At 48.3% G+C, this 26,031-nt stretch overlaps 2 protein-coding genes and 1 long non-coding RNA gene across 7 annotated transcripts in view; 1 reads left to right on the top strand and 2 right to left on the bottom strand.

Annotated features, from left to right (window-relative positions):
- Positions 1–829, bottom strand: part of GALNT16 (polypeptide N-acetylgalactosaminyltransferase 16) — a 94,843-nt gene extending 94,014 nt beyond the window's left edge. The window contains exons 1-2 of the mRNA XM_020889752.2: positions 719–829; positions 79–369 (exon numbers count right to left, since the gene is read on the bottom strand). Coding sequence (XP_020745411.1) covers positions 79–255 — 177 coding nt within the window. The 5' untranslated portion in view covers positions 256–369; positions 719–829. The remainder of the gene's footprint in view (positions 1–78; positions 370–718) is intronic.
- Positions 129–14,287, top strand: LOC139035671 (uncharacterized). 2 transcript variants are annotated; one of them, XR_011488356.1, is made up of 3 exons: positions 129–217; positions 10,526–11,271; positions 11,699–14,287. It is a non-coding gene; the product is annotated as an uncharacterized lncRNA (long non-coding RNA). The 2 variants fall into 2 exon arrangements; XR_011488357.1 differs by lacking the exon at positions 129–217 and adding an exon at positions 882–2,596.
- Positions 14,288–18,543: 4,256 nt separating this feature from the next.
- EXD2 (exonuclease 3'-5' domain containing 2) overlaps positions 18,544–26,031 on the bottom strand; it is a 48,399-nt gene continuing 40,911 nt past the window's right edge. For all 4 annotated transcript variants that reach the window (XM_020889753.2, XM_070469544.1, XM_070469545.1 and 1 more), the window contains 3 exons: positions 25,759–25,894; positions 24,277–24,633; positions 18,544–21,913 (listed from right to left, as the gene is read on the bottom strand). In XM_020889753.2, coding sequence (XP_020745412.2) covers positions 21,697–21,913; positions 24,277–24,633; positions 25,759–25,894 — 710 coding nt within the window. In that variant the 3' untranslated portion in view covers positions 18,544–21,696. The remainder of the gene's footprint in view (positions 21,914–24,276; positions 24,634–25,758; positions 25,895–26,031) is intronic.

Raw genomic sequence — 26,031 nt, 5'->3', positions numbered from 1 at the left:
CGCCCTCTGCAGCCGCGCGGGGCTAGGACGCGCGCCGCGGCTCCCCGGCCGCCTACCCCGCGCGCGGCGCGTACTCACAATGAGCGGGATGGTGCGGTCCTCTCGGAGCTGCTCTGGCCTCCCGCCGGCCCTCTTTGCGCCCCGGCCGCCGGAGGATGCTGCGTGGGCTCGGTTGTCCTGCCATAAGTAGTAGAAAGTGCCCAGGATCCAGGCTACGGTCAGAATGGCGATGGCATTGGCGCGGATCTTCCTCATGGTGGGCGGGCGGACGCCCGGAGTAGGGGCCCTGGCCGGCGTGCTCTCGGGGCCGGGGCGGGGGGCACTCTCAGCCCCAGCTGTTTGTTTTCGCTCGCGCGGGGCTGCTCGGTCCTGCAGAGCAGAAAAAGGAGAGAGGTGGGGGGTGGGGGGGTGATAGGGAGAGACAGGAGCGCGGAGCGATCCTCACGGTCCTAATGCCCTTCAGCCCCAGGCGCGCGCCTCCCTCGGGCGCCCATTCATTCGCTCGCAGAGCCCGCCCCGCGCTCCAGCCCCTGCGGGTGCCGGGCTGCTGCGCCCCGGGAGAGGAGCGCAGCCGACGCGAAGCGGCGCGGGAGGAAGGCCCGGCGAGGCAGACGCCCGCGGCGGAATGGCGACGGGCCAGAACCAGTCTCGGCTCCAACTGCTCCGCGACCGAGCTCCCGGCGCCTGCCCCCGCGCGGCCCGGGTCTGTCCCGCCTACCTCCACCCACTCCCGGACCGAGCGGCCCTGAGTCACCGGCTGGAGATGCGCGACCCCGGCCGGGGCCCGCGCCACGGAGCTGCAGTTCTGGGCTGCGCTCTGAACAGGGTTTAAGGTGTGTGTTCGGCGAGACCCTGGGAAGGGGCCGCTGGGTGCGAAGAGAGTCTGGAGTTTGCACCGGTATCCTCCGCAGCCTGGGATGCCGAGCCGCCAGAGGGCCCGCCCCGAGGAGGGATTGGAAGCCGGTGCACTTGACATTCGAAGAGAGCGAAGGGGAAGAGACGCGGCTTCGCTGCCAGTGAAAGGAGATTGTGGGTACAACCACCTCACCTCTTCCGTTGGCCTGGGGCTCCCAGCGTTCAAGGAGCTTCCCTCCACCCCGCCTCGTCCGCTGGACAACTCTGGGGAATCGTCATCACCGTTTCATCAGAAAGAAGGGAGGAGGCCAGAGAGGCTGGAAGATTCGCCCGAGGCCACACGACTAATTAGTGGCAGAGCCCAGGCTAGAAACTACCTCTCCGTCTGACACTTTAAGCAAAGTTCAAAACACGGTGCTGAGAGACACGGACAAAGAAACCAGTGAGAGTCAGCCCCGGCTCTATGAAAACCATTCTCACTGGAGCAGAAAGCAAGATGGGCTAAGTTAGTTCTAGAAGACCAGCGCAGGATCAGGCATGAAACAGACACTCAGAGAATAGATGTTAAATTAACTAACCATGCAGAGGTCACAGAGGAAGAAATACTGTACCGTAAGGCAGTCTTAAAGAAAGGCTTCTCAAAGAAAGTGGATAAATTCTTCGAATAAAGTCTTAAGAGGCAGGAAAGGGGAGGACAGGGCAGGGTGTGAGCTCCATGAACAGCCTGAGCAAAGGTCCAGAGGATGAAAGTACTTGATGTTTTCAAGGAGGAGAGGTACCTGGTGGCACTGGGCCCCAGGATCTGGAAAGTTCTTGGTGGGAGTTGAGGTTGGCCAGGCTGAGGGAGTCTGGACCCAAGAGGCCCTTGCATGTGACAGGCAGGTTTGTCAGGGAGTTTGTGTCCTGCTGGTGCTCCTGGACACTGGCTGGTCTGAAAGACCACCTCGGGTCCTGGCCTCTAAATGAAGCTGCCTAGGGAATCAGGCAGATGGTGAGGTCACAGCTCATGCTTTCCCCTACCACCCCCATCAGCACCCCTCCTTCCCTGTTTCTCCAGCAGCAGGACTGAAATGTTCATGCAGTAGACGCCTCATACATTTCCATTGGAGTGAAGTAAATTAAAGGAAGAAAACCTAAGTGGGTTTTCTGGCTGCAGAAAAGTCATTGTTATAACTGCAATATCCTTTCCTCACTCTGAAGTCTCACCATGAGGACAAATTAAAAAATGACCCTACCCAGAATGTGACCCTAGAAAGAAGAGGATGTGCAAAATGTATCTCACCAAGAGCTCTGTAAGAGTAGCAGGGAATCTGAGGCAGGAGGAGATGCTAACAGGAGCAATAGGAGAAGGTGCAGGGATTCCTACCAGCCTTGCTTTCCCCTGTCTGCCTTGCCTGGAGAGTTTAATTAGACTGCAGCAATGACCAGGACTAATTTCCACAGACCAAGAAAACCACTATCCAGCCACTGTCTGGTTTCTGCCAGAATCATGGGGCAGATCCAGGGGTCATGTTCTTTCTGGGAAGCCAGGGAGACCTTGCTCCTTAGGAATCAGGCCCCACAGGCATCTCCAGACAACGAGAAGATGTAAGGGAACTGCCATCCTGGTGTTGCCACCTCCATACAGGCTGTCAGTTCAGCCGGATGGGAAGACTCGGAGACTGGCCTCTGTTGCTATAGGCTGCTCCCTTCATCAGCCTGGTCTTTGCATGTCTAATTGCCTTTGGTCATGAAGAACCAGGTGAGAGGATGTGGAATCCAAAGACATCCCATCAGCACCCCTCAGCATGGGGGATGAAGCTGGATCAGGCCAAACCGAAATCAGGCTGATGGGTTTCTGATGGCTTCAGAAGGAGGGCTCCATGAGGAGAGGGAGGGAAGGAGGATCTGGAATTTGGCAGGATTTCTGCAAGTCTCACCACTTATTCCCCAGGGCTCAGTGGGGAGGATGCCATACATCTGCTCCAAATTGTCACTGCCTGGTAACTCTGTCCCGAAGAGAAACTTCACTCAGTTCAGTTCAGTTCAGTTGCTCAGTCGTGTTTGACTCTTTGTGACCCCATGGACTGCAGCACGCCAGGCCTCCCTGTCTATCACCAACTCCCAGAGTTTACTCAAACTCATGCCCATTGAGTCGGTGATACCATCCAACTATCTCATCATCCTCTGTTGTCCCCTTCTCCTCCCGCCTTCAATCTTTCCCAGCATCAGGGTCTTTTCAAATGAGTCAGCTCTTCGCATCAGGTGGCCAAAGTATTGGAGTTTCAGCTTCAACATCAGTCCTTCCAATGAATATTCAGGACAGATCTCCTTTAGGATGGACTGGTTTAATCTTGCAGTCTAAGGGACTCTCAAGAGTCTTCTCCAACACCACAGTTCAAAAGCATCAATTCTTTGGCGCTCAGCTTTCTTTGTAGTCCAACTCTCACATCCATACATGACTACTGGAAAAACCATAGCCTTGACTAGACAGACTTTTGTTGGCAAAGTAATGTCTCTGCTTTTGATATGCTGTCTAGGTTGGTACCCACTCACTCCTCACCAAAAAAAGAAAAAAAAAAATAGGAGTGTAGCCTCTCTGGGGGGGGTGTTAGACTTCACAGGCAGCCCCTCTTTAAAAATAAGCACAAGAAACTTCCCTTGGGGGTCGGGGCTGGGGGTAAGAGGGCAAGTGATTATCACGCTCATTGGACCGCCAGAAATTTGACATAGAGGTTGAGTGATGAGTCACTAGTCACAGGCACACTGGAAGAGTTGGGAACTCACAGCTGCAACCGTGGCTACAGCGCCTGGTCATTCTTCCAGATTGTAATTCCAAATAGATGCTGAGCTGAGGCTCAGCCCTCCCTGAGATGGATTTCAGTGTTCAGAGATGACTGGGAGCATCGTCCCCTCTCTAGGCCTAGCTAGGAATGACTCCAGAAGAACTGCAGAAGCAAAGCAGCACCTAAGAGACTTAGTGGTGCCTAACATCAGTGAACTTGGAAGCCAACAACAGTGATAATAATAACTACAGTTGGCTGAGTTCCTAGCAGGTGCCAGCTGCTGGGCCGGGATCTCACACACATTATCTCTAAAGCCCCTGAAAAAACGAAATAAAGCCCCTGAAACCTGCAGGTGGCTCAGGGACACTCTCAATTGCAGAGAGTCACACAACAGGTGGGCGGAGGGGCTGGGTTCAGTCCCATTTTCCATACCAGGGTCTGGGCACCAGTGTCTGGCTTCTGAGGCCACTGGGGACTCTGCAGGGCAGTTAAAAGTTCTGTGTGCAAGGACCTCTTACTGCTTTGGGCCTCCATTTTCTTTTCTGGAAAAGAAGAGATGTAGAGAGATGACCTCCAGGTCATCCATTCTGGACTCCGGCTGTGCCATTTTGGACTTGCAGTTCCTTGGGCATTGTCTCTCTTGTGACCTCACTCTTGGACACTGTCCCCTTCTCTTTAAAAGTGCTGAAGCTAGTACTCATGTAAGCTGGGCAAAGTGCCACATGGTCCTGGCATTCCAAGAGGTCCCAGGAAACTGTCTGTGAGTTTGCTGCTTGGATTTGGGGGGTGGGTAACAGAGGGCAGAAAGGATATAGGTCAGTGTGAGGCCCTAGCTCTGGAGTTGGACAACGTGAATTCAAGCACTGGTCCCGTCACATGTGAGAGTGGTTTGGGCAAATTCTTACTCACTCTCTTAGCCATGGTTTCCTCAACTGGAAAATGGGGCAGTGACAGCCCTTAACTTGTAGCATTGTTGGGAAAGGTAGGGTGAGGTGAAGCAAGTACCACCCAGTGCTTTAGTAACCACTGGTCCTCGGAAGGTCCATCCTCACAGGCCCTGCTGCTGGCTGCTGGGGTGAGGGGACTCCAGGAGGGCCTGCCAGGCACATGCAGGGGACTGCTCACCAGGGCTGCAAAGAACAGATCCCCAGCGGGCCTCTTCAAGGCGCGACAAGGATGACTGTCCTGCCCTACAGGTCCATGGCTGCCTCTTCCAGGTCCTCTGCTCAGCCGGCTGGGTGGAGGGGAGGGGAGAGGCAGAGTGGGGCCCCAGCCTCTGCAGGAGTCCATTTTTGCCGGCACAGCCTTTACCCTAGAGACTCTGGGCCACGTCGGAAGCCTCTTGCCCTGCCTGCAGTTGCAGTAGGGGCCCAGGAGGTGGGTGAATCAGGGAACTGACTAGACTCCCATGTCTGCTCCAAGCAGGAAAGAGGAGGCAGGGATAGTGAACAGAAGGCATGCTACCATGAAACAGGCACTGTGCTGATACATGATCTCAGAATGCTCTCGATGACCCTGTGAGGAAGGCTCGACGCTCTCCATCTCACAGATGGAGAGACTGAGGCCAGCAGAGGTCACCAAGCATCAGGTGACACAGATGCTACCCACTGCCCGCTGTCCCCACTTAACATACCAGCTTGTCTGAGGAAAGGTTATTTATAAGTTAGGTTTCTACAAGCCATTCCAAATCAAAGAGGGGAGCTGGCTCTTTGAAAGAACTAGAAGTGAGTTTTTTTAAATTATTTTTATTTTTTTAGTTTGGGCTGCACAGGGTCTTGCCTGCTCCACATGGGCCTTCTCTAGTTGCAGGGAGCGGGGGCCACTCTCTAGTTTCGGTGCGTGGGCTTCTCACTGCGGTGGCCCCTCTTGTTGCGGAGCATGGGCTCTAGGTGCGCCGGCTTCAGTAGTTGCAGCACATGGGCCTAGATGTTCTGCAGCATGTAGAATACTCCCGGACCAGGGATCAAACCCATGTCCCCTGCTTTGACAGATGGACTCTCAACCACTGGACCCCAACGAAGTTCTCGAAGAGTTCTTTATGGGTCATCATTCTATTTGACTGGAGAAGGAAATGGCAACCCACTCCAGTACTCTTGCCTGGAGAATTCCATGGACGGGGGAGCCTGGTGGGCTTCAATCCACGGGGTCGCAAGAGTCAGACACGACTGAGCACACAGTACCTTGTATTTGACTGAGAACATGGCTTTTTTTTTTTTTTTTGTATTTTCAAAATTGTAATTAGGTATTACCAAATAAAGTAATAAACAACTCTTAATTTAGAGTGCAAAATAAAAGCACCTCGTTATTTACAAGGTGCAAAAGCAAGAAAATACAACATAAACTTATCCACATTTTTAAATAGTTGTCTGTGTGATGAGTAAATGCCATTTAAAAACACTTTCAATAGAAAAATGATTTTTAAACCAGTTTACAGAAGATAAAAAAAATCAATGTTTAACACCAACTTTAACTATAAATAACTAAAAAGAAAATTATCCTCTCTTCTGTTTTTGCTTCAACATTTATGTCTTCTGCTCTTTGCCTTTTGGAGAAAACACTGCATTGTAAGGCTGCCATCTTTTTGGATGAGGACAAGGATCAAGGTCTTCTTTAATGTAACCTCTTTCCATACAAGTCTGAGTAGAAGGAAAACCAACTTCCCAGAAATTCTCTGGTGTGTTGGGTGGAATGTAGCGAAATCGGTGTCTTGAGCAGGAAGCCAACTTCTTTTCTCTTTCCTCTGCTGGAAAATCTCCATCCGTGGAGCATGTGAAGTTGCATCAGTTCTTCAGTTAAATCCATGTAGAATTGCTAAAACAAAACCTCTACAAAACAACCAAGATGTATCCTTTGAAAATATCCAGTGGAGTATAGATCCAGGAGCAGACCTTTCTCAGTATAAAGCGGATGTTACTGTAGATGATACAAAGGATAGCAGTCAGTCAAGATCAGCAGGAGAGACAGTGGACATGGACTGTACGTTGGTTAGAACATGGCTTTTTATATCAGTTTCTGCCACTGGAGTGTAAGCTCCCTGAGGGCAGGTGTTCTTGTATGTCTTGTTCACCTGGCTCCCCAGTCGTTGGTGTATAGTGCATGCTTGTTGAATATTTGTTGGTGGCAGAAAGGGGGGAAGAAGATGGGGAGGAGGGTACTCAGCGCTTCTCTGTTAAATCAAGGGCCTGAGAGATGGCACAGGACTAGAGCCCAGAGAAAGGCATGACCCACCTGGGTCAGTGTGGGCTGCTGTAGTGAATAACCCAGGCTTCCTCACAGGGCTTCCGCAGCAGCAGCTGTCTGCCCCCAAACCACAGGCAGGCACTTAGATCCAGGCACTAAGGCCCGCTGCCCCAGATGACAGGGTGAGAAAATCCTCTTTGGGCCCACCAGAAGTCAGGGGAGGAATGACCTTGATTTGGTGAAGAACTGCAGGAACTGCAAACATTATTACTGATCATGAGATGACCCAGCTGCTACATTTGGGAATAATAGGATTGCAGAGTCTGAGGGCTAATTAGAAATGTGTCAAATGCTTTTTCTTAACAGCAAGGAATTCCTTCAAAGGAGAAATGCATAAATAAAGCCAGCTGGTCAGCAGGATTGGTCCCGGAGGCAAAGCCCTTTGCAAGCCCTCCGTGACCTCCCCACCTCACTGCCTGTCTCCTTTGCCCTGTCCCCTCCTCCTCAGCCTCTGCGGAGCTGAGTGGCACAGGTCCTCAGAGAGGACCAGATGGCCCCAAATGTCAGGCCACTGCCTGTTACATGCCTATCCCTTGCCTTTGAATGAGAGTTCCTCTGAGCAGGGCCTGGCAGTCTTCTTTTGTGTATCTCCAGTGTCTAGCACAGCGCTGGGCATCGTGGCAGCTCTCACTAAGTATCTGTGCAATGAATAAATGAATGAATAAATATCTAGTGTGGCAGGCTGCTACTCCCCATTCTGTCCTATTAAAATGTCACCTAGACCACTCAAGTAGTAAGCCAATGCCTGTTTGCCCATTAGGGTGGTATTTCTCTTTTTTTCAATTTAGAAATGATATTTCTTTGTTTGGCTGTGCCAGGTCTTTAGTTGTGGCATGCGAATTCTTGGTTGCAACATGTGGGATCTAGTTTCCCGACTGGGGATCGAACCCAGGCCTCCTGCATTGGGAGTGTGGAGTCTTTTTAGCCACTGAATCACCAGGGAAGTCCCTTCCCTTTCCTTCTTGAACACCTACCATGCCAAGCACTTCTAGGTTCCAGGAATACAAACATGAACAAAAACTGATTTCGGCTCCTGAGGAGCCCAGTCACCAATAACAGGGCAATGGGCACAAATGGTCACCACATGGTATAATAGACTCTATACAAGCACAAAGGGGCCTTCATCATATGGAAGAAGTCACCTGCGAGCTGAGTCTTTTAAAGGGTAAGCAGGTGGGGAAGATAGTGGTCGGTCATTTAGTGTGTGTAGAGGAGAGGGTGGTGACAGTAACCAGGTTAGAGAGATAGATGGGCCAGTTAACAGGCGTCTTGTGTGCTTCTGTAAGTAGTTTGGACTTATTCTGGAAAGCCATGAAGAACCACCCAAGATTTTGTAATAGGGAATGACATGATCAGTTATTAGTTTTAGTGATGAGGCTGAAGACCAGTGGCAGGGGATCACAATGACATTGAAATAGTCCAAGAAGGTAATGCTGTGGGCCTGGATTAGGGCAGAAACACTGGAGCAGAAGAGAAGGAAGGTAGACTCAAAGGATTTCGTGATCAGTTAGAGGTGGAGGTGAGAGAAACGATTTGAGGATAACATGTCCATTGCTTGCGTAGGAGACAAGTGCTTTGGTTTAAGGTAACCACTAACTGAAATGGAGAACACAGGAGGAGGAGCAGATTTAGGAGACATGGTCTACTGAACTTGAGTTCTCTGTGATCCACCCAGGAAGGGAGTTTTAAATCCAGGTCTGCTGCTCAGGAGAAGAGTGGAAGAGGTCAGTTAGGCAGAGAAAACCATAACACAACTGGGGCAGAAACAGCTGGGAGGCTGCCTGTACCTAGCACCTAGACACGGGGGAGATGGTGTGAGCACTAGAAATCAGGACCTCTGGATCCCTCGTGTGAAGACAGAGACAGAATTAGCTTTTTCCCCTGTCAGATGCCCTGTTTCAAGGCCCTGGTCCCAGGTTCTTAGAAATACTCATCTTTTTGTCAAGGACCTCATCATTTGGTACATGTTAGGACAGACCTTTCCACCTAGGTCTGGAACAAAACTTGGCTCAAAAACAGGTCAGTGATAAGACCAGAGAGCATCTGAATTGAAAAGAGGCCTTAGTCCTGCATTTCCTTCCATCTAATGGTGCCTATAATTGAAACCTCCATTTTCCTTGAGAACTGGGAAGTGGAAATTAAGGGAATGTTCCCAGGATTGGTATATATTTTGAAGCTTTCAGCAGGCTGAAAATACCCGTCGATATATTTTGAAGTGTAATTTCCACTCCCTTACCAGCCAAAATAATTGAACAGGAAGAAAAAGCTGTTAATGCAGGAGGCATATGACATCAGATCCACATTGCCTGGAAATTTACCATTTCAAAGCAATTGAGGGTTTTTACAGCCAATGTTTACAGTCATACATGTCCCCGCTCACTGAAGCCACCGTCTGAAGCCATCAAAGGGCCCATCAATCTGGCTTGGACACTGAAATTGTTCACAGTGTCTGGAGCTGATGTCAAAGCAGAGAGAATTTTTTAAACTTATGATGCTATTTTGTCAGTACATAAATCTTAGGGTGTTTCGGCCTGGTAGGTGGTATAAACTGTTGGGGCTGCCAGTACTCATGGAGCCAGTGGAGGCAGGGCTCTGTGATGGCCTAGCCAGGCCCAGCTTCCTCTCTCACTTGGCATCCCTGAGCCCGGTTCCTGCACAGATTGTTCTCTTACTCTGGTCTGAAGTGGTTTTTGCCTCCTGCCCAACCAAAACTGCCAGCCTCTGCCTCCAGCCCAGCGACAGTGGATCCGAGGGGTGTGGGTTCTTCAGCAGAGCAGGGGGTCATGCCACTTTCACAGTCTCCGCTGGGCTTGGCAGGAGAGACAGACAGTAGACTTTATAGGTGTTCATCTTCTGTCTGCTGCCAATGCCTCTGCGCGCATGTGTGTGTGTGTGTGTGTGTGTGTGTGCACGCACATGCTATTTTTTAGGTCTTCGACTTCAGGTCTTTCCCGGAATTACTGATTTCTTTCACTCTATTTGCCTCCAAAGGAAATTTCTAAACCCATGTCCAATCATTTGTCTTTCTTTCCATTTCATCACATGTCTTTCCAAAGGCCCTTACCTACAGACAGAGCATCTAGTATGTTCTTGGACACTTGGAATGATTAGGAGGCGAGGAGCTGGGGTTTTAATCCTAGTTGTGCCATAAGCCAGCTTGGTGACCCTGGAAAAGTCACTTATCCGAACTTCTTTCTCGTGTTTAAAATGAGGGGTTTGATACAATAAGACTCAGCAGGTCCTTTCTAGTGCTAGCATCTTATTATTCTGTTTGCTTATTTTAATTTTTTAAAACCATTCTGTACCCCAGCAAGAATTATTGGCAATGAACTGAGATGCAATTTTCTTCATTATCACTGGGTCCCCTGGCACATATTACATATATACATATGCATCCAAACAATTGCAGATGTTCCATTGCCTGAAGAATCTGAAAATTTCCAGGATATAGAGACCTAAAAAGGAGATATTGAAAGAATGTGCAAGGGACTGTTACATCCAGGGATACCTCTGAGGAGGGAAACTTGAGGTGAATAGGAGCAGGAGATTTCACTGTATACTCATTGTTTTATACCTTTGGGATGTTTTGCCACACGCACTCATCACCTCTTCATTGTAAAACTTTTTTTAAGCAAGAGTTTTCCTTTCTCTTTCTTCTACCGCAGGCCCCTCTGCAGCTCAGCTCCTAGCCGGGGAGGAGGAGCCCCTAGTGGTGCTGGCATCAGCCTCTGGAAGCCGCCCCTCAGCCCAGGCCCTCACTGGCCAACAGCCCAGCTCCCCCGGCGCCTGGAGGGGGGTCTGGGGATGCACACTGCTGCCGGCTGCCGTGCTGTGGCGCCCCGGCTGGGCTGTCAGAGCTGGTACAGGGCCTCCATTCAAGGTCCGGCCCTGACGACTCCAGCAGCCAGACAGAGGCAGAGGGACCTACGAATTCAGCAGAGAGGGAAGTGCCTCCAGCCTCAGTCCTCCAGATCTGGCCGTTCCCTTTCAAAGACAGACGGCCTTTTGTGGTGTGGTGTTTTCTGCTGCTATACAACATGAAGACAGAAACATGAAAGAAAAAGAACAAAAGGGCCAGAGATGAGTGGCGAGAAAGGGTCTCTAAGGCGCCTTCTTCTCCCCACACTGCTCGCCTCTGTTGGGCAGAGCTGGGCTGGGGTCCCACGCCCCTGGTTTCCCACCCCCGCACCCCAGCTCCTCCTCATGGCATCCACCCAGCCTTCCTCTGCCACCTCCTTTCTGACTGTCCCCTTCAGTGGGTGCTGGGCCCTCCACCCCTCCTGTCCATCTCCTCCTCCTCCTCCGGCTTGCCTACTGCACTGCCACTCTGCCCAGGATCAGCTGCCACGGCTAAGGTCCATTTCCCAAGACGAAGGCTGCTACCTGCCCCCACCACGTGGGATTGCTCAAGGTAGGTTCCTCCAAGCCTCCCTCCCTTCTTTCCAGGGTCGGTAAAGCCCGGGTGAGGCCAGGAGGATGATTGAGACGCAGAGACAGAGAAGGAGCCGCAGATGGAGACGCACTCTTGGGAGAGATGAGAAGATACAGGGCGTGAGGAAAAGCAGCCTCGGGGAAAGGAAAGGCAGAGAGCGAAAACCAACAAAAGTGTAATAAATACGAAAACCAGAAAGGCCTGAGGAGAAATCGTCCAGAGAGCAGGGGAGTAGGTCAGAAGGGAGAAGCAGGAGGGGCGGGGATGGAGGCTGAGGAATGGCGCAACAGAAATCTCTCAGGAAGGGTCACTCACCTCCCAGAGCTGTCGGGCTTGTTGGCTGCGGTGAGCCAAATCTATTTAAAAACACACCAGGCATTTTGCCTTGTTCTGTTTCCCTGCCCAGAAAGAGCTGGAGCCAAAGGCTCAGGGAACCATTCCAGCCTCAGGACCCTGCACGGGCCCCAGGGCTGAAGACCCGCTGCCCTTTCTGGGGATGACCCGCCTTCGCTGCACATGCGAGTTGCCGGGCCACTCAACTCGCAGCATCCTGATGGCAGTCCCGAAGGTTACCAGTGTCATCCACTTCCCACTGGGAAAGACTCGACCACGTCCTTCTCTCTGTCTTCAAGCTTGTTGGAAAGCAGATGCTGCTCAAATGTGACAGCTGCTCTAAAGGGATGCTCCAAGAGAGCTCCCTGACCCGTGGGAATATACTTAATGATGACTGGAGAGGGCTGGGGTGGATTGGATTACAGCAAGACAAAGTAGAGAATGTAAAAGGACATCAAGGATAAAATGGCCCTAGGGAAACCATATGGGACTTGAATGGGAAAAACCTGTGCATTTTTTGGAACGCTCTGACCTGGAGATGATCTGACTCCTCACCCACCTGGCACAGAGGGGAGTAGTGGCCAAGGAAAGCTATCCATGCAGGCTTTGTTTGCTCCCCAGCCGAGAGGGTAGGGCTGGGAGGTTCTTCCTTCCCTGGCTCTTGAGCCCATTATATTGTGTAAAGTATATTGCGTATACTTTTCAAGGCTGAATGTAAGTCCTCTGCTCTGCATGAGATTTGGATTCTTGAGAAACTCAGTGTACAAATCACACCAAACTTTGCTTGCCAGAGGAGTTGGCTTTTCAAAATAAATTTGAGGTCAGTTCTATGTTTAAAAAGAAGAATGGCTTTTGAAGGTGAATAATCATCCTGGTTCATGTTTGTAACTTTGGAATTTTAAATGTCGATTTGGGTGGTCATATCTACAGTTTCCTTTCAGGTTGCAGTGAAACATTACTTTAAAACAAACCCAAAACCTAAGTAGATAAGTGTGTTGCAGGAGCTACTGCTGAAGAAATAAGACATTGAAAACATTTATTACAGAAAATTTTAAATACATATTAAAAGAAGTAGAAAGCCTAATGTAAAAAAACCCAGCCTAGACTCTTATCAACTCATGGCCAATCCTATGAGAAACATGGACTTTGGAGCCAGATGACAGATCCAGAGAGTATGAACTTTGTATAGTGAAAGAGAAATAGGGTTAGTTCTACTGAGGCAGCAGGATCCAGATTTGTACACAAATGCCCTAGACTAGAGACTAGAGCTTAGAGTATGAGGAGAAGGGCAGAGAAATTCTTACTTAGCAAAGAAGAAACCTAAGACTTAAAAACAAACCCACACACATTCACATTCCATTCTGCCCCTCTCTGAAGGATGCATTATGCACAAGTAATAGTAACTGGTTACTGTCAGGAAGGGAAAGGACTGGGGAGGAGGTTCCTTTTTCATTATACATTTAAAAACAAATTTTGTCCTATGTGCACATGTTATTTCTTCTTAAAAGTAACTTGTTAAAAACAAACATCATGAAGCTTTGCTGTACCCAGTTCCCCTGGGAGTGAAAAAGAACAAACTGCCTGGACTCAGACCACCAAATGTCAGCACATTTTGACCTGGATTTGCTGTGTTATAGTAATCTGCTCAGCTAACTGAATGTACAACCTCCCGACCCCAAGCTGTACATCATCAGGATGTATGTTTCATGTAATACAAAAAACTCCAGCCCTTCAAGATTACATGAGTTAGTCACTACATTTGACCCCGGGGACTATAGCCCACCAGGCTCCTCTCTGTTCATGGGATTTCCCAGGCAGGAATACTGGAGTGAGTTGACATTTCCTTCTCCAGGGGATCTCCTTGGCTTAGGGATTGAACCCATGTCTCCTGCATTGACAGGTGGATTTTTTACCACTGAGCCACCAGGGAAGCCCCCTAATGACATGGGTAAGTATATACATTCATCAAAATTCACTGAGATGTAGTTATAAGATTTGTACGTTTTATTGTATTTTCACTATATTGCACTTCAATAAAGTATTATTAACAGCAGCAAAAATTTCAGCCCTTGTGTACAAATAAACCAAAGAATCACCATTTGGGGGTTTATTGGGTTGGTGGTTCAGAGAAAACAGTTGTTTTGAGAAAACAACATGATGTGGACTTTCTGCAAAAACTTGCTCCTTGGAAGCTACCATGAGAGCATGTGCTTTTGGTTAAGCATTCCACGGCTGAAACGCAACTCGATGCTAAAATGCCGAGAGGATGAGGCAAAATCTTGGCCAAGGTCAAGCTCTGCTGATGGTTTGAGAGGGGGATTGCAGCCAACTCTCTGCACTTGTATAACATTTAAAAAAGAAAAACTAACCCTAAGTCATCTTCTGTTCCTTTTCGGAGCCAACTTTAGTCTTGCTCATTGTATCCAAGAACTCAGAGGAAGCCATGTAGGCTACAGCTCAGGCTGACCAAACCTCCAGATCTTGATTAGAAAGAGACTGCGCCAACCAGCTGGGGCCCCACTTGGTGCCATGAGATGTGACAGCGAAGGGAAAGTCGCTCAGTCACGTCTGACTCTGTGCGACCCCACGGACCGTCCATGGGATTCTCCAGGCCAGAACACTGGAGTGGGTAGCCTATCTCTTCTCCAGGGGATCTTCCCAACCCAGGGATCGAACCCAGGTCTCCCCCATTGCAGGCGGATTCTTTACCAGCTGAGCCACAAAGGAAGCCCAAGAATACTGGAGTAGGTAGGCTATCCCTTCTCCAGTGGATCTTCCGACCCAGGAATCAAACCGGGGTCTCCTGCATTGAAGGCAGATTCTTTTTCTTTTTTATTCATTTTAATTGGAGGCTAATTACTTTACAATATTGTAATGGTTTTTTGCCATACATTGACATGAATCAGCCATGGGTATACATGTGTTCCCCATCCTGAACCCCCTCCCACCCTCCTCCCCATCCCATCCCACCAAGGTCATCCCAGTGCACCAGCCCTGAGCACCCTGTCTCATGCACTGAACCTGGACTGGCAATCCGTTTCACATATGATAATATACACGTTTGTTTCAATGCCATTCTCCCAAATCATCCTACCCTCGCCCTCTCCCACAGGGTCCAAAAGACTGTTCTATACATCTGTGTCTCTTTTGCTGTCTCACATTTAGAGTTATTGTTACTATCTAAATTCCATATATATGTGTTAATACACTGTATTGATGTTTCTCTTTCTGGCTTACTTCACTCTGTAAAATAGGCTCCAGTTCATCCACCTCATTAGAACTGATTCAAATGTATTCTTTTTAATGGCTGAGTAGTATTCCATTGTGTATATGTACCACAGCTTTCTTATCCACTCATCTGCTGATGGATATCTATGTTGTTTCCATGTCCTGGCTATTGTAAACAGTGCGCAGGCAGATTCTTTACCACTGAGCTATCAGGGAAGCCCAAGATATAATGAAAGATGTCTACATTTTAGGAGAGGGGAGAGATATATACTTTAGCCTCCTTTTTGGCAATCTGGTCATTGATCCAGAACAACAAAATGACCCCAATATTGTAGAAAAAGGGGGGTTCATGTCTACATTGAAGTGATTATTGTGAAAAGAGCTTCAAGTTTAGCATACTTGGTACAAAGAAGTTTATGCAACACAAAGACAATACACCATAACCTCTTTGGGACTGAAACAAACCACAATGATGGACTGGAACATGTATCTTTTGCCAGGTCACAGAGAATGGATACACAGAGGGGAAAATGTCTCTTGGTAGCTTATAAAATACGATCTTTACATTTTGCACATGTCTGTCTCACTGGTGGCCAGAAAGGTAAGCAGGACAAAGGCCCAGGCGGGTCAGGGTTATAGAAAGGCAAGCCCTAGAGACTTCTCAAGTCTCCCTGGCAGTTAACTATGTCTTAGGATGCACGGATGGAGAACAATGTGTTAACACAGTGGAGCCCTCAAATTTTCTAGGTAGTCCTGACAGCATAAAAAGAATATTAACTTACTGATTTAATGTTTTCCTTTCCAAGTGCCCAGTTCTATTCAATTCTCTCTCATTGGCACAGCCGCAACATCTCCGATCTTTAAATGAGAAACCTTGTTTTTTTCCTCCCCAACATCCTTCCATTTACAACACTTGGCAAAAATGCCTCATTTCTACTCCATGCTGATTTCTTATTAAGCCTTTCGGCACTGGCAATGTGGGTGAAGATAAAGATTTCTCTTCTTTATTGTAAACTAGTGAATTGAAAAGAAATGTGAGTTCCCTAAGGCCACACACAGTACATCTCTGGTGAGAAGAGTGTTTTGACCCCAGGTGGAGCTCCAGATGGAGGGAGCAGGCTTGGCCCTAGTCAACAGGCTGGGAGGACACAGTGTGGCATCCTGCCTTCCTCACCCCGCTTCCCTTCATGCACAGCCTCCATCCCCAGGGCTGGGGCGGGATGAGAACGTGCAATAAAGCAGAAGGTACACAACACCCACGGGAAAGTGCCACATAACACAGTGGGATGTATCACAGAATGCCACGCTAGTAGGCCCCTCTATGGCACATCTGATTCAAACTCCGAGCTTTATAGGTACAGAAAGGAACCCAAAAAAGTTAAGCGATTGGTCCAAAGACACACAGCTGATGGCCAGAACCAGACACTATCACCAAGGCCTCTTGATCTTCCAATACACTATACAATTAAGTTTGAAGTGAAGTGAAAGTCGCTCAGTCGTGTCTGACTCTTTGCAACCCTATGGACTATACAGTCCATGGAATTCTCCAGGCCAGAATACTGGAGTAGGTAGCCTTTCCCTTCTCCAGGGGATCTTCCCAACCCAGGGATCGAACTGAGGTCTCCTGCATTGCAGGCAGATTCTTTCCCAGCTGAGCCACAAGAAGCAAAATATAAAGGTAAGTCCATGGACTATGTATGCTCCCATCCTCCCCCACCAACCAAATAAATGTACCTTCTTTAAAACTGCCCATGTCTCAATCTCCCATTTCTTTCCACCCCCACCAGCTCACCACCTGCATAAGCTCAAATTTCAGATTCTTATCCAGGACTTAATAGATACCCTGTGGTCTGAGCAGTCAGAATCCCAACTTTGCCCCAGCATGTTGCAGCCTGAGAAGGGAGATCTTTGGGAAGCAGGCATAGAGTGTAAGTAGCCTCTACAACTCAGGAATATCTGGACTCACACATCCCGTTGATAATAATGCTGACTCTAAACTCAGCAGCTCTTGAAGCTTATGCTGGCAGAAAGGCAACAGGCTACCCATCAGGCAAGAGAGAAGAATTCAAGAATTAAAAGCAAATAAGGAAGTTGCAAGGAGGACAAATGCCTTGAATTTGGTCTGGAGGATATGAGATGAACTATCTCCACTCAGTCAGACAGTGACCTTCTAAGGCAGCAAGTACCACTGCCTTAGAGGAGGGAACACCCAGGAAGTGTGAACTCGGGCTTCCTACATTCCCTCTTCCCATGCACAGGAAGTCAGATCCTGCTTATCTCCACGGGATTGCCCATTTGGTGCAGCACCCACAATGACTGGGGGGTGCCAACAATCAGAGTTGGCCACAGACAAGGCGTGAGGAGGAAACAATGGCCTAATGTACTTCCCACCTTCCCAAATAACATGTTGCTAGTTAAGTAAGGACCTTGGTGCCACAGGCAAAGGCATCTCCCTGGTAGAGTGGGTTGAACAGGTACTTTTGAACAAGTGGAACGATCATGTGGCTGCATGTCAGCCCAGCTCCATCATCTGATGCAAAACTGCCCCAGGACTGGGGACAGACGGAAGGTATTTGGCTTCAGGATAAGGGGGCAACTTGGGGAATACCTAAAAAGAATAACTCAGTTCCAAAAAGTATTTTTGAGGATTATGTATAAATTTTATATTATTCAATCAAGAGTCAACAATACGAGAATTGGGGCTTCCCAGGTGGCTCAGTGGTGAAGAATCTGCCTGCCAGTGCAGGAGAGGTGGGTTCGATCCCTTGGTGGAGAACATCTCCTGGAGGAGGAAATAGCAATACATTCCAGTATTCTTGCCTGGGAAATCCCATGGACAGAGGAGCCTGGCAGGCTACAGTCGGTGCATGCATGCTAAGTTGCTTCAGTCATGTCTGAGTCCTTGGAAATCTATGGACCGTGGCCCACCAGACTCCTCTGTCCATGGGATTCTCCTGGCAAGAATACTGGAGTGGGTTGCCATGCCCTCCTCCAGGGGATCTTCCCAACCAAGGGACTGAACCTACATCTCTTAAGTCTCCTGCATTGGAGGCAGGCTCTTTACCACCAGCGACCCAGCTATAGTCCACGGGGTCGCTTAAATGTCAGACATGATTTAGTGACTAAAGCAATACAAGAATCATTCTTACACCCTCTTATAGTTTATCTCATCCAAGAAAAACTGATTCTCAACTGCATTCCTGAGGGATGAGGTACTCTAAAAATGACCAAGTAAAGAACAGAAAAGACGAGACCAGAAAGAAGAATCCTTTTAAAATACATAATAATTAGCAAACTAGTAAATGGAGAAACTATGGTACCTCTCAGAGGATGAGACATAATGAATTAAAAGAAAAAGATAGATGAATGAATGAAACACTCAGAGAGGTAAAGTAACTGAAATTTAAATTATAGTCAAATGTTAGGGCCCCAAACATTAGAATAGGAAGCTGAACAAAAGCTCTTTCTGTCTGCTGGGCTCCTGAGAGTCTAAAATGAGGGATTAAAATGGCTTTATTTCAACAGAACACATTTTGTCATCTGATCTCTGTCTGTGACATGGATAAGAATAAGTAACTTATGGCTGCACTCTTAAGAGGGAAACAAATCCCTGAATATCATGCTTTGTTCGCTTTAGGATGGCAAATCAGTAATTGCTTGTTTATCAGGGGGAAAAAAAGGCCATAACCCTTATTTTAAAATAAAATTTTTTATTTTTAATTAATTGTTTTTACAATTTTCTTTTAAAACAAACAGTATTTCCAAAAATCACTGCTGCAAGGAGGAATGAGGCAAGGAAGGATGGGAGCAGAAGGGAAGCAGAAAAAAGACTCTGAGGCTGCAATCGTAGTGCCCAGGCACATCAGAGAGGTCTCTGCTGTGACGCTGTCTGCTCACTGTTGCTCACAGAGGAGGAAACTCAGCAAATGCCCTAGGACGCGAGGGAAAGGGTCGAAGGCAAGCGTTCCCATCACAGAAACTCCTAAAAACGGGTATCAGTTTGTACTCCCTCCAGCAACGTGCCTCCCCCTCCTTGCAATCCAATTTCTAAGGTTCTAACCTAAGTAAGTTAGCAAAGTTATAGTCAAAGATTTACACACAAAAAAAGTTCATCACATGTATCATTGATATTAACAAACAATTCGAAGCAACCAAAAATTTCAACAGTGTGGGCATGGATAATAAAGTAAGGTAGAGTTACTGGAAATCTACTTTCAAAGATTTAAAGAGATAAGAAACTACTTATGATACCATATTAAATGAAGGAAAAATAGGATACCAAGCTATATATATACTCTCAAGTCTGTTTAAATACTACACACAATATATGCATTTTTAAATACTGAAAGGAAATTCATAAACATAACTGCAGAGATTAGTTTTGTTCTACCCAGAGGGATGATGGATTTCATTCTTTCTTTAGAGTCGTCTCTAACAAGCATACGCGTTACTTTTATATCAGAAAAAAAAAAAAAAAACCAACTTATTTTAAAATACACTTACCCTAAAATAACTCATTTGAGATAGCAATTGTCAGCCAGGGACAGGCTGCTAAAGTCCAAGGCTGATTGAAAAAAATGAAAAGATTCAAATCTAAACAGCGCGTGTTCTAAAAAGGACAGAGATTGCGTGTGCCATAGTCCAGATTTTTCTTCTATCTTGGCTGCTGGCTCTGTGATATTAAGCTCTGCAGGGAGCCCTACTGGAGAACCCATTCCTTTTACCCACAGCAACCACAGCACCTTAAACGACCTCTTAGGACAATCACATCTTAGTGTGAAAGAGAAAGGAAGAGACCTACTCTCTTAAAAGAAAGAGATTTTTCTTATAAAACTTATCAAAATGACTCAGAATCAGATATACACAGTCTGAAACCTAAGTCGTGAGTTATGTCCAAGAAACGGGTATAAAAGCCCCTTATTCTCAAGAATGAATATAAAGCAAGAGCCACAGGCGCCCCCTGGTGGCAAGGCTGACTACTACGACGCCCGCCCATCCGTTTCCTGGTCCTCCGCCGCGGGCTCCAGAGCAGTTAGAGCCCCGTAACAGCCTAGTGTGCGAACACACGGCCCCCAAAGCAGATGGTACTATTTGTTTTCAAGACTTTCTCATTTAGGCCCCAGAAACACCTATTTGAGGACGAGTGGGAAGGGACGGAGGAAAAAATGCAAGATGGGCATGTGTGGTGGGCTGCTGTCCAAGGGTCAAGCTAGGGGCGGGGGTGGGAGGCGGGGTGGGGTGGGGTGCGGTAGGGGGTGCGGAAGGGGAATCTGTGCATACATACCACGTGCTTCCCACGTGGGGCTAGTGGTAAAGAACCAGCCTGCCAATGCAGGTTAGACATAAGAGATGTGGGTTCGATCCCTGGGTGGGGAAGATCTCCTGGAGAAAGGAATGGCAACTCACTCTAGCATTCTTGCTTGGAGAATCCCAGGTCAGAGGTGCCTGGCAGGCTACAATCCATAGGGTCGCAGAGAGTCGGACACGACTAAAGCGACTTAGCACACACCACGGGCTGCCTAGATCTCCTTCCCCAAGAGTATCCACTGCTTTTACAAAGTTATAAAGCAAAAAGTTCTACATTTACAATTCATGAACTTTGTGCTTAGAAGTTGTTTAACTTATCAATGTTACAGCAGCCATCACCGACTCAGGCACACTTCCAAAACAGAGTTCCTGTTGAATTCTGGCCATAAAAATTTTTTTTAAAGCTTGTTAAAATCTTGTAAGAAAGTTTTCCTTATACTTTAAAAAAGATACTAATCACTAATGAGTTGATTTCACGCTCAAAGTGGTGGCCTCGCGTTTAGAAAGATGAGAAACACCACCGTTTTGAACATCAAAATGGATTAATTAATCCCAGTGTCCCAGGCAAGATGGAGACGCAGAAATCCTCTCACTGCAACCTGACCAAATGGCTCTGGGAGAGAATTAAAGAGCTTAAAAGAGGTCAGTATTGCAAATCTGATAGAACACAGAACACTGAAGGGACCAGATACTGATTCTGAGAAAAGATAATCTTCCTCTCAGAAAAGGGATTACACTAAAAACCTTGACGTTCTGGGCAGGAGGATTGCAACAAACAGCCGAAAGCTGAGCAACTCATCCAAATTCTCTAGGGAGACGGTTCTTGTGCTTCTCTGTGGCCCACCCAGCCCTCTTTCCAGAAGAGAATCCCCTCCAGTGTTCAGGTGAAAACATATGGCAGGAAGGTGCTGCCTTGGTCCTGAACGTGTAAAGGGGAGCATTTGCAAGGACGTGTAATAAACCAGCCCAGGTGGGCCGGATCCCCGCCCAGGTGAGCTCCAGCACAGCATCAAGCCAAAGAACTTCTAATCATGAGGCTGAACTGGGAATATGAATCCAACCCCTTTTCACCTCTCCAACCTCTAGAAGAACATTTTATTTTTTTCTCCCTCCTAACCGGATGGGATTGAAATGCTTGACAGCTCCTGTTTGAGATAAACCAACACACTGGACAGGGAAGAAAAAATATTAAAAACTCGAGAGTCCTGACAAGACACTTCAGGAAGAATCCTTCACGCGTCGCCTGGACAGGGAAAGCATTATAGGGAGAGGGGGAAAATATGAAGGCCAAGGTTCCCATTGGTCCAGAAAAGGGCAGAATAGACTTCTCACTCTGCCCAGCTGAAATTCAAAACCGGGAGCACCCCTGAAAGCAACAGCCTGGCTCCACCAGAAGCATCTAGGGATGATCATGACGGGTTAGTATTGTGAGTTGTGTTACCAGAATTTGACAATGACATTAAAACAGGAAGAGGTGACTTGGCAACCCCCCGGCTCCAGCTTCCCAGGCGTCCTAACCCGGAAGGGAGGCGGCGATCACGACAGCTTGATGGGAAGGTCCTCCCCGTATTTCCGGAGCAGCTTCTGATGGTTGTGGTCCACCGACCACTGCTGGGGCAGGTGCCTGGGCTGCATGGAGTCCAGGAAGTGCTGCCGCCAGCGGCTCTCCAGCTGCATGAGGGAGCGCAGCCCGCCCTGGGTGTGGCGCTGCACCACCTTCAGCCCGTGAGGAACGTAGTTTTCATTGGAAATCCTGTTGGGATACGAAGGACAAGGGTCTAAGGAAAATAAGCACAGGACGGCATCTCCACGGCTCCAGATGCTGTGGGCCGAGGGGCTTCCATGGGGGTGCTCAGAGAGGCTGCCCCACTCCTGAAGGGTCGGTTACTCTGATGCTTTTGAAAACATCTTCTTTCCCATATCTGACTTTTTAAAAATAGTTTGGTCAAGCACAATCAATTCCACAGAAGGCATCTGGGGATTCTGAGCTATGCTTATGGGAAGACCACTGCATTAACGCTCAACCCTACTAGCGGGGGCCCCACTGCCTGGCAGGTGATGGGTGGAGAGTGGAGGTCTTTCATTTACTGAAGGGTTTCCTTCCTACTGGCTTACCCTTCTATTTTTTTTTTTTTTTAATATTTATTTATTTGACAGCGCTGAGTCTTAGCTGCAGCACGGGGAATCATCAATCTTCGTTGCAGTATGCGCAATCTTTAACTGCGGCCTGTGGGATCTAGGGCTTCCCTGGTGGCTTAGATGGTGAAGAATCCACCTGCAGGGCAGGAGACTCGGGTTCAGATCTAGTTCCATCAGATCCAGGTAAAGAACCTGGGCCCGCTTGCATTGGGAGCAGAGAGTCTTAGCCACTAGACCACCAGGGAAGTCCCTTGCCCTTCTTTTAAGTTACTCATTCTGATCAATACTTAGTCTTTATATGAACTCTTCAATCAGCCCACGTGTTCCAGGCTTTCATCACAGTGTAATACTTGAATGTAAAATAAAGGTGGCATATTTCTTTGGTGCCTTCCTTCTCATACGAAAAAATGCCAAACCACATTCACGTGTTTTGGTCACAGTGAAATGCTACCGTGTTGCTCAGTTGCACAGCTCGTGCCATTTAATGAGAAGATGAAGCCCTGCCTCCTTTCTCACTAAGATGCCTCGTGAGCAGTGCCTTCAGCTCCTGTGAATGAAAGGATTTCCCTGTCTGGGATTCAGTTCCTCTCCCTGCATCCACACCCCACTCTCAATCCTCCCCGTCTAGCCTGTTCGTGCCTTCCGGGTATTTGTGGGGTATGTTCTTATTTAACTCACAAGCATACCACTAACTTGCCTAACTTTCCCCAAACAGCTGTTCTTCTTGGTCTTAGACATCCAAGCCCAGCACCCTCCCATCCAAGGCAGCAAGATGAATTTACTAGATAGGTTGGTCACCGAAAAGGGAAATGTATTGTTTTAGGAAATACACCTGGGAACTGGTTAAAGAAGCTAGACTCCTTAATTTGTAATATAACCTTAACCTTAATTTTAATGTATCTAAAATAGAGTTTGGAAAATAGTCTTAGGAATAATTTTTAAGTCTTGAAAGATATTAAAAAAATACAGGATATGATGTTAGCAGAAACCAATAAGAAATCTAAATCCTACCTCACAGGAGGGAAAGAATTGTTATAAGAAACAATTAAGGCAATATATATAAAGTTTATTAACTGGGCTAAATAGATTAGCATATCTATAAAAATTTGTTCAATAAATATTTGTTGCTATAATTAAGTTTATGGGAGTATTTTTTTTTAAATAATAAAACACTATAGGCAACCAGCAGCATTATCAGGATTTGTGAACTTACCAGTTCAGTTACTTCAGTCCCTGGAAAGAACTGACAAGTTGGGAAGCAAACTATAATAGGCAGCCCAGAGTTTTTAGCATCTGGGCCATGTTGCCATTCATTTCTCAGGACTATAAAGTGCCTCTCATCTAGGGACACAATTAAATGATATGAACTCAGTGAATTCAACTATGTACTCCTGGGGAAAGAGAGAGAAAGCAAGCAAGGAAGCAAAAACGTACAAAGTAATTGAAATACTAACAACAATCCTGGCCAACATGCCATTCAGCAGGCCAATACCCTGGAGGGCAGGTCAGAGACAGGAAACATGAACCCTGTGTCTCAATTCCCACCGACCTGGATAAGGGAAAAAGATGCAAAACCACACACACTGTACTTCACAGGCAACTCCAGAGACTAGAGGGATATTTCTTGACTCTGATTTTCCTCTTACGTGCTGACCAGAAGATTTCCTTCTGCAGAGAATGCATAAGGTTCAACACCGGTGCCTTTGAACTCTCCTGCTCATTATGAAAATGGCTGGACATAGGGATATGATCTTAAAAGGTCAAGGACAGAAGGCAGGTCTCCTCTAGAAAGTTAATCAGCAAATCGACTGCTCTGTCCCACCTGCCTGGATATCTTGAGCCACACAGGCTCAGCGGGGTGAGCCCGAGGCTGCCGCAGGGCACCTGATTCTGCCCTACAGGCACGCAAACCGAGCAGCCGGTGTAAAGACACTGGACCAGTCCTCACTCCCCTCTGAGCAGGACCGCAGATCATACCTGGTCTCCAGGCTGGCTGCCTCCTGAAGCATCTCCTCCGTGACCGTGTCTGTGCGATAAAACTCCCGCAGCGCCTGCAGCAGCTCCTCCTTCCGCTGCGCAGGCAGGCTCTCGGCGTTGAGCAGGGCCCTGGCGCCCGAGCGCACCAGCCGGCGCTCAGGATCCTCCAAGAGGCGCAAGCCCTCCTCGGAGCCAATGGGGGCCTGGAACTCCCTGGCCAGCTGCTGCTTCAGGTGGTTGTCGTAGTAGTTGGAGATGGCGTGGCAGGAGGTGCAGAGCAGAAGCACGTCGTGGGAGTTGTGGTCCTTCATCTCGATGGGGAAGTGCTTCCGGTACTCGTGCGGGATCACGTTCTTCCTACGGGCGCCGGGCACACGGCAGCGCGCATTAGCAGACGACACAGACCGAACACGGAGTCGGCAGGTGGGCTACTGCGATTCTGATCTGGGTCTAAACACGACTGAGGAGCTGGGGCCCCACAACCCAACAGAGACGACATAAAGGCCCGACCACCTATTCCAGCCTCCGCCCACCTGCCTATGGCCCTTGGGTCCCCCTCTCCTTGAAGTGAGCGCAGACCACCGGCTCTCTGACTCCTCTGGCAAGCCAGGGGTAGGAAGAGGCTGATAACCACCTTTGGGAAGTCTGTGCTCCCCAAAGGAGAAGGATCTGAGAAATGAAAAGAAATTCTAATGGCCTTTAACATCTAGAAAATAACCCTCTCAAAGCATGCAGCAGGTAACCACTCTTCCCGAAATTTTGGAAGCCTGGTGATCTGTAAGAGCCCGGTTCTTTCATCTGAAGGGTCCCTTACTCTCAAATTACTTCCCTGGTTCATGGAAGTCCGTCATTGTCTTCTAAGGAGAACTGAGTTCCCGGGAAAACTCCTGGCCACCACTACTGTTTGTCTCACTTTGCAAGGAGAGAGAGGCGCGAAGTATTACTACAGCTCAGCAGCCAGGGAGAAAGCCCAGGTGTCTGGGTGCCCGGACCCAGTGGTAACGTCACCCTCATTGCCTGGGGACCCTGACGCAGAATAATCTCAGACTATTCCAGAGTGTGCCTTCAGGTCACCCGGATACTCATGTACCCAGGGTCGCAAAGCCTGTGAGCCACTCAAGGGAGGATCACAAGGACACAGAAAGGCAGCTTCTGAGGGAACTGGTCTCCGTTCCTTCATGAGCAAAAGGGAAAAACTCTCTTCATGGCAAACTGTTTTGACAAGAGTGTTTCATTCCAGAAACTAAAAACTGGCTCTGGTGCGGGGCGGCGGGGGGGAGAGGGGGGTAGTGGCAGGCACCACGACAGCAAGGCCAGGCAGAGTGTCGAAGCTCTCGGGGACACTGGATGCCCCCTGGGGACAAGTCTCCAAGCCAAAGTGGGCAGACTCAACCAAGCCCGCCGAGGGCTCTGCGTGTGGCTTGAAGGGCACCTTCCATCAGAGGCAGACAAGAGGGCAGCCCCACCCTGCTGGACACTCACCGAATGTATGAGTCTTTCTTGCCACACACTACACACAGGTTCTCTTTAACCATCAAGTAGTAGTCTCCCGGGGATTCGGGTCTGCCCGCAGGTTCAAACTGCAGCTTGACCACAAAAGGCTCTTCACTCACCAGCTCTTAGAGGAAAGAGGCAGCGTTAGCGCATGACCGTCTGCCCACCTCTCCCCCAGGGAAGAAGCACCACCTCAGTTGTTCGCTGCTGTGTCCTGGGCAGAGATCACTATTTCTGGGCTTTGAACAGCTCCATCCCGCG

Source organism: Odocoileus virginianus, chromosome 6, assembly GCF_023699985.2.
Source record: "Odocoileus virginianus isolate 20LAN1187 ecotype Illinois chromosome 6, Ovbor_1.2, whole genome shotgun sequence".
NCBI classification, from domain to species: domain Eukaryota; kingdom Metazoa; phylum Chordata; class Mammalia; order Artiodactyla; family Cervidae; genus Odocoileus; species Odocoileus virginianus.
The sequence above is the reverse complement of the archived record's forward strand: the minus strand, read 5'-3'. Positions and strand labels throughout refer to the sequence as shown.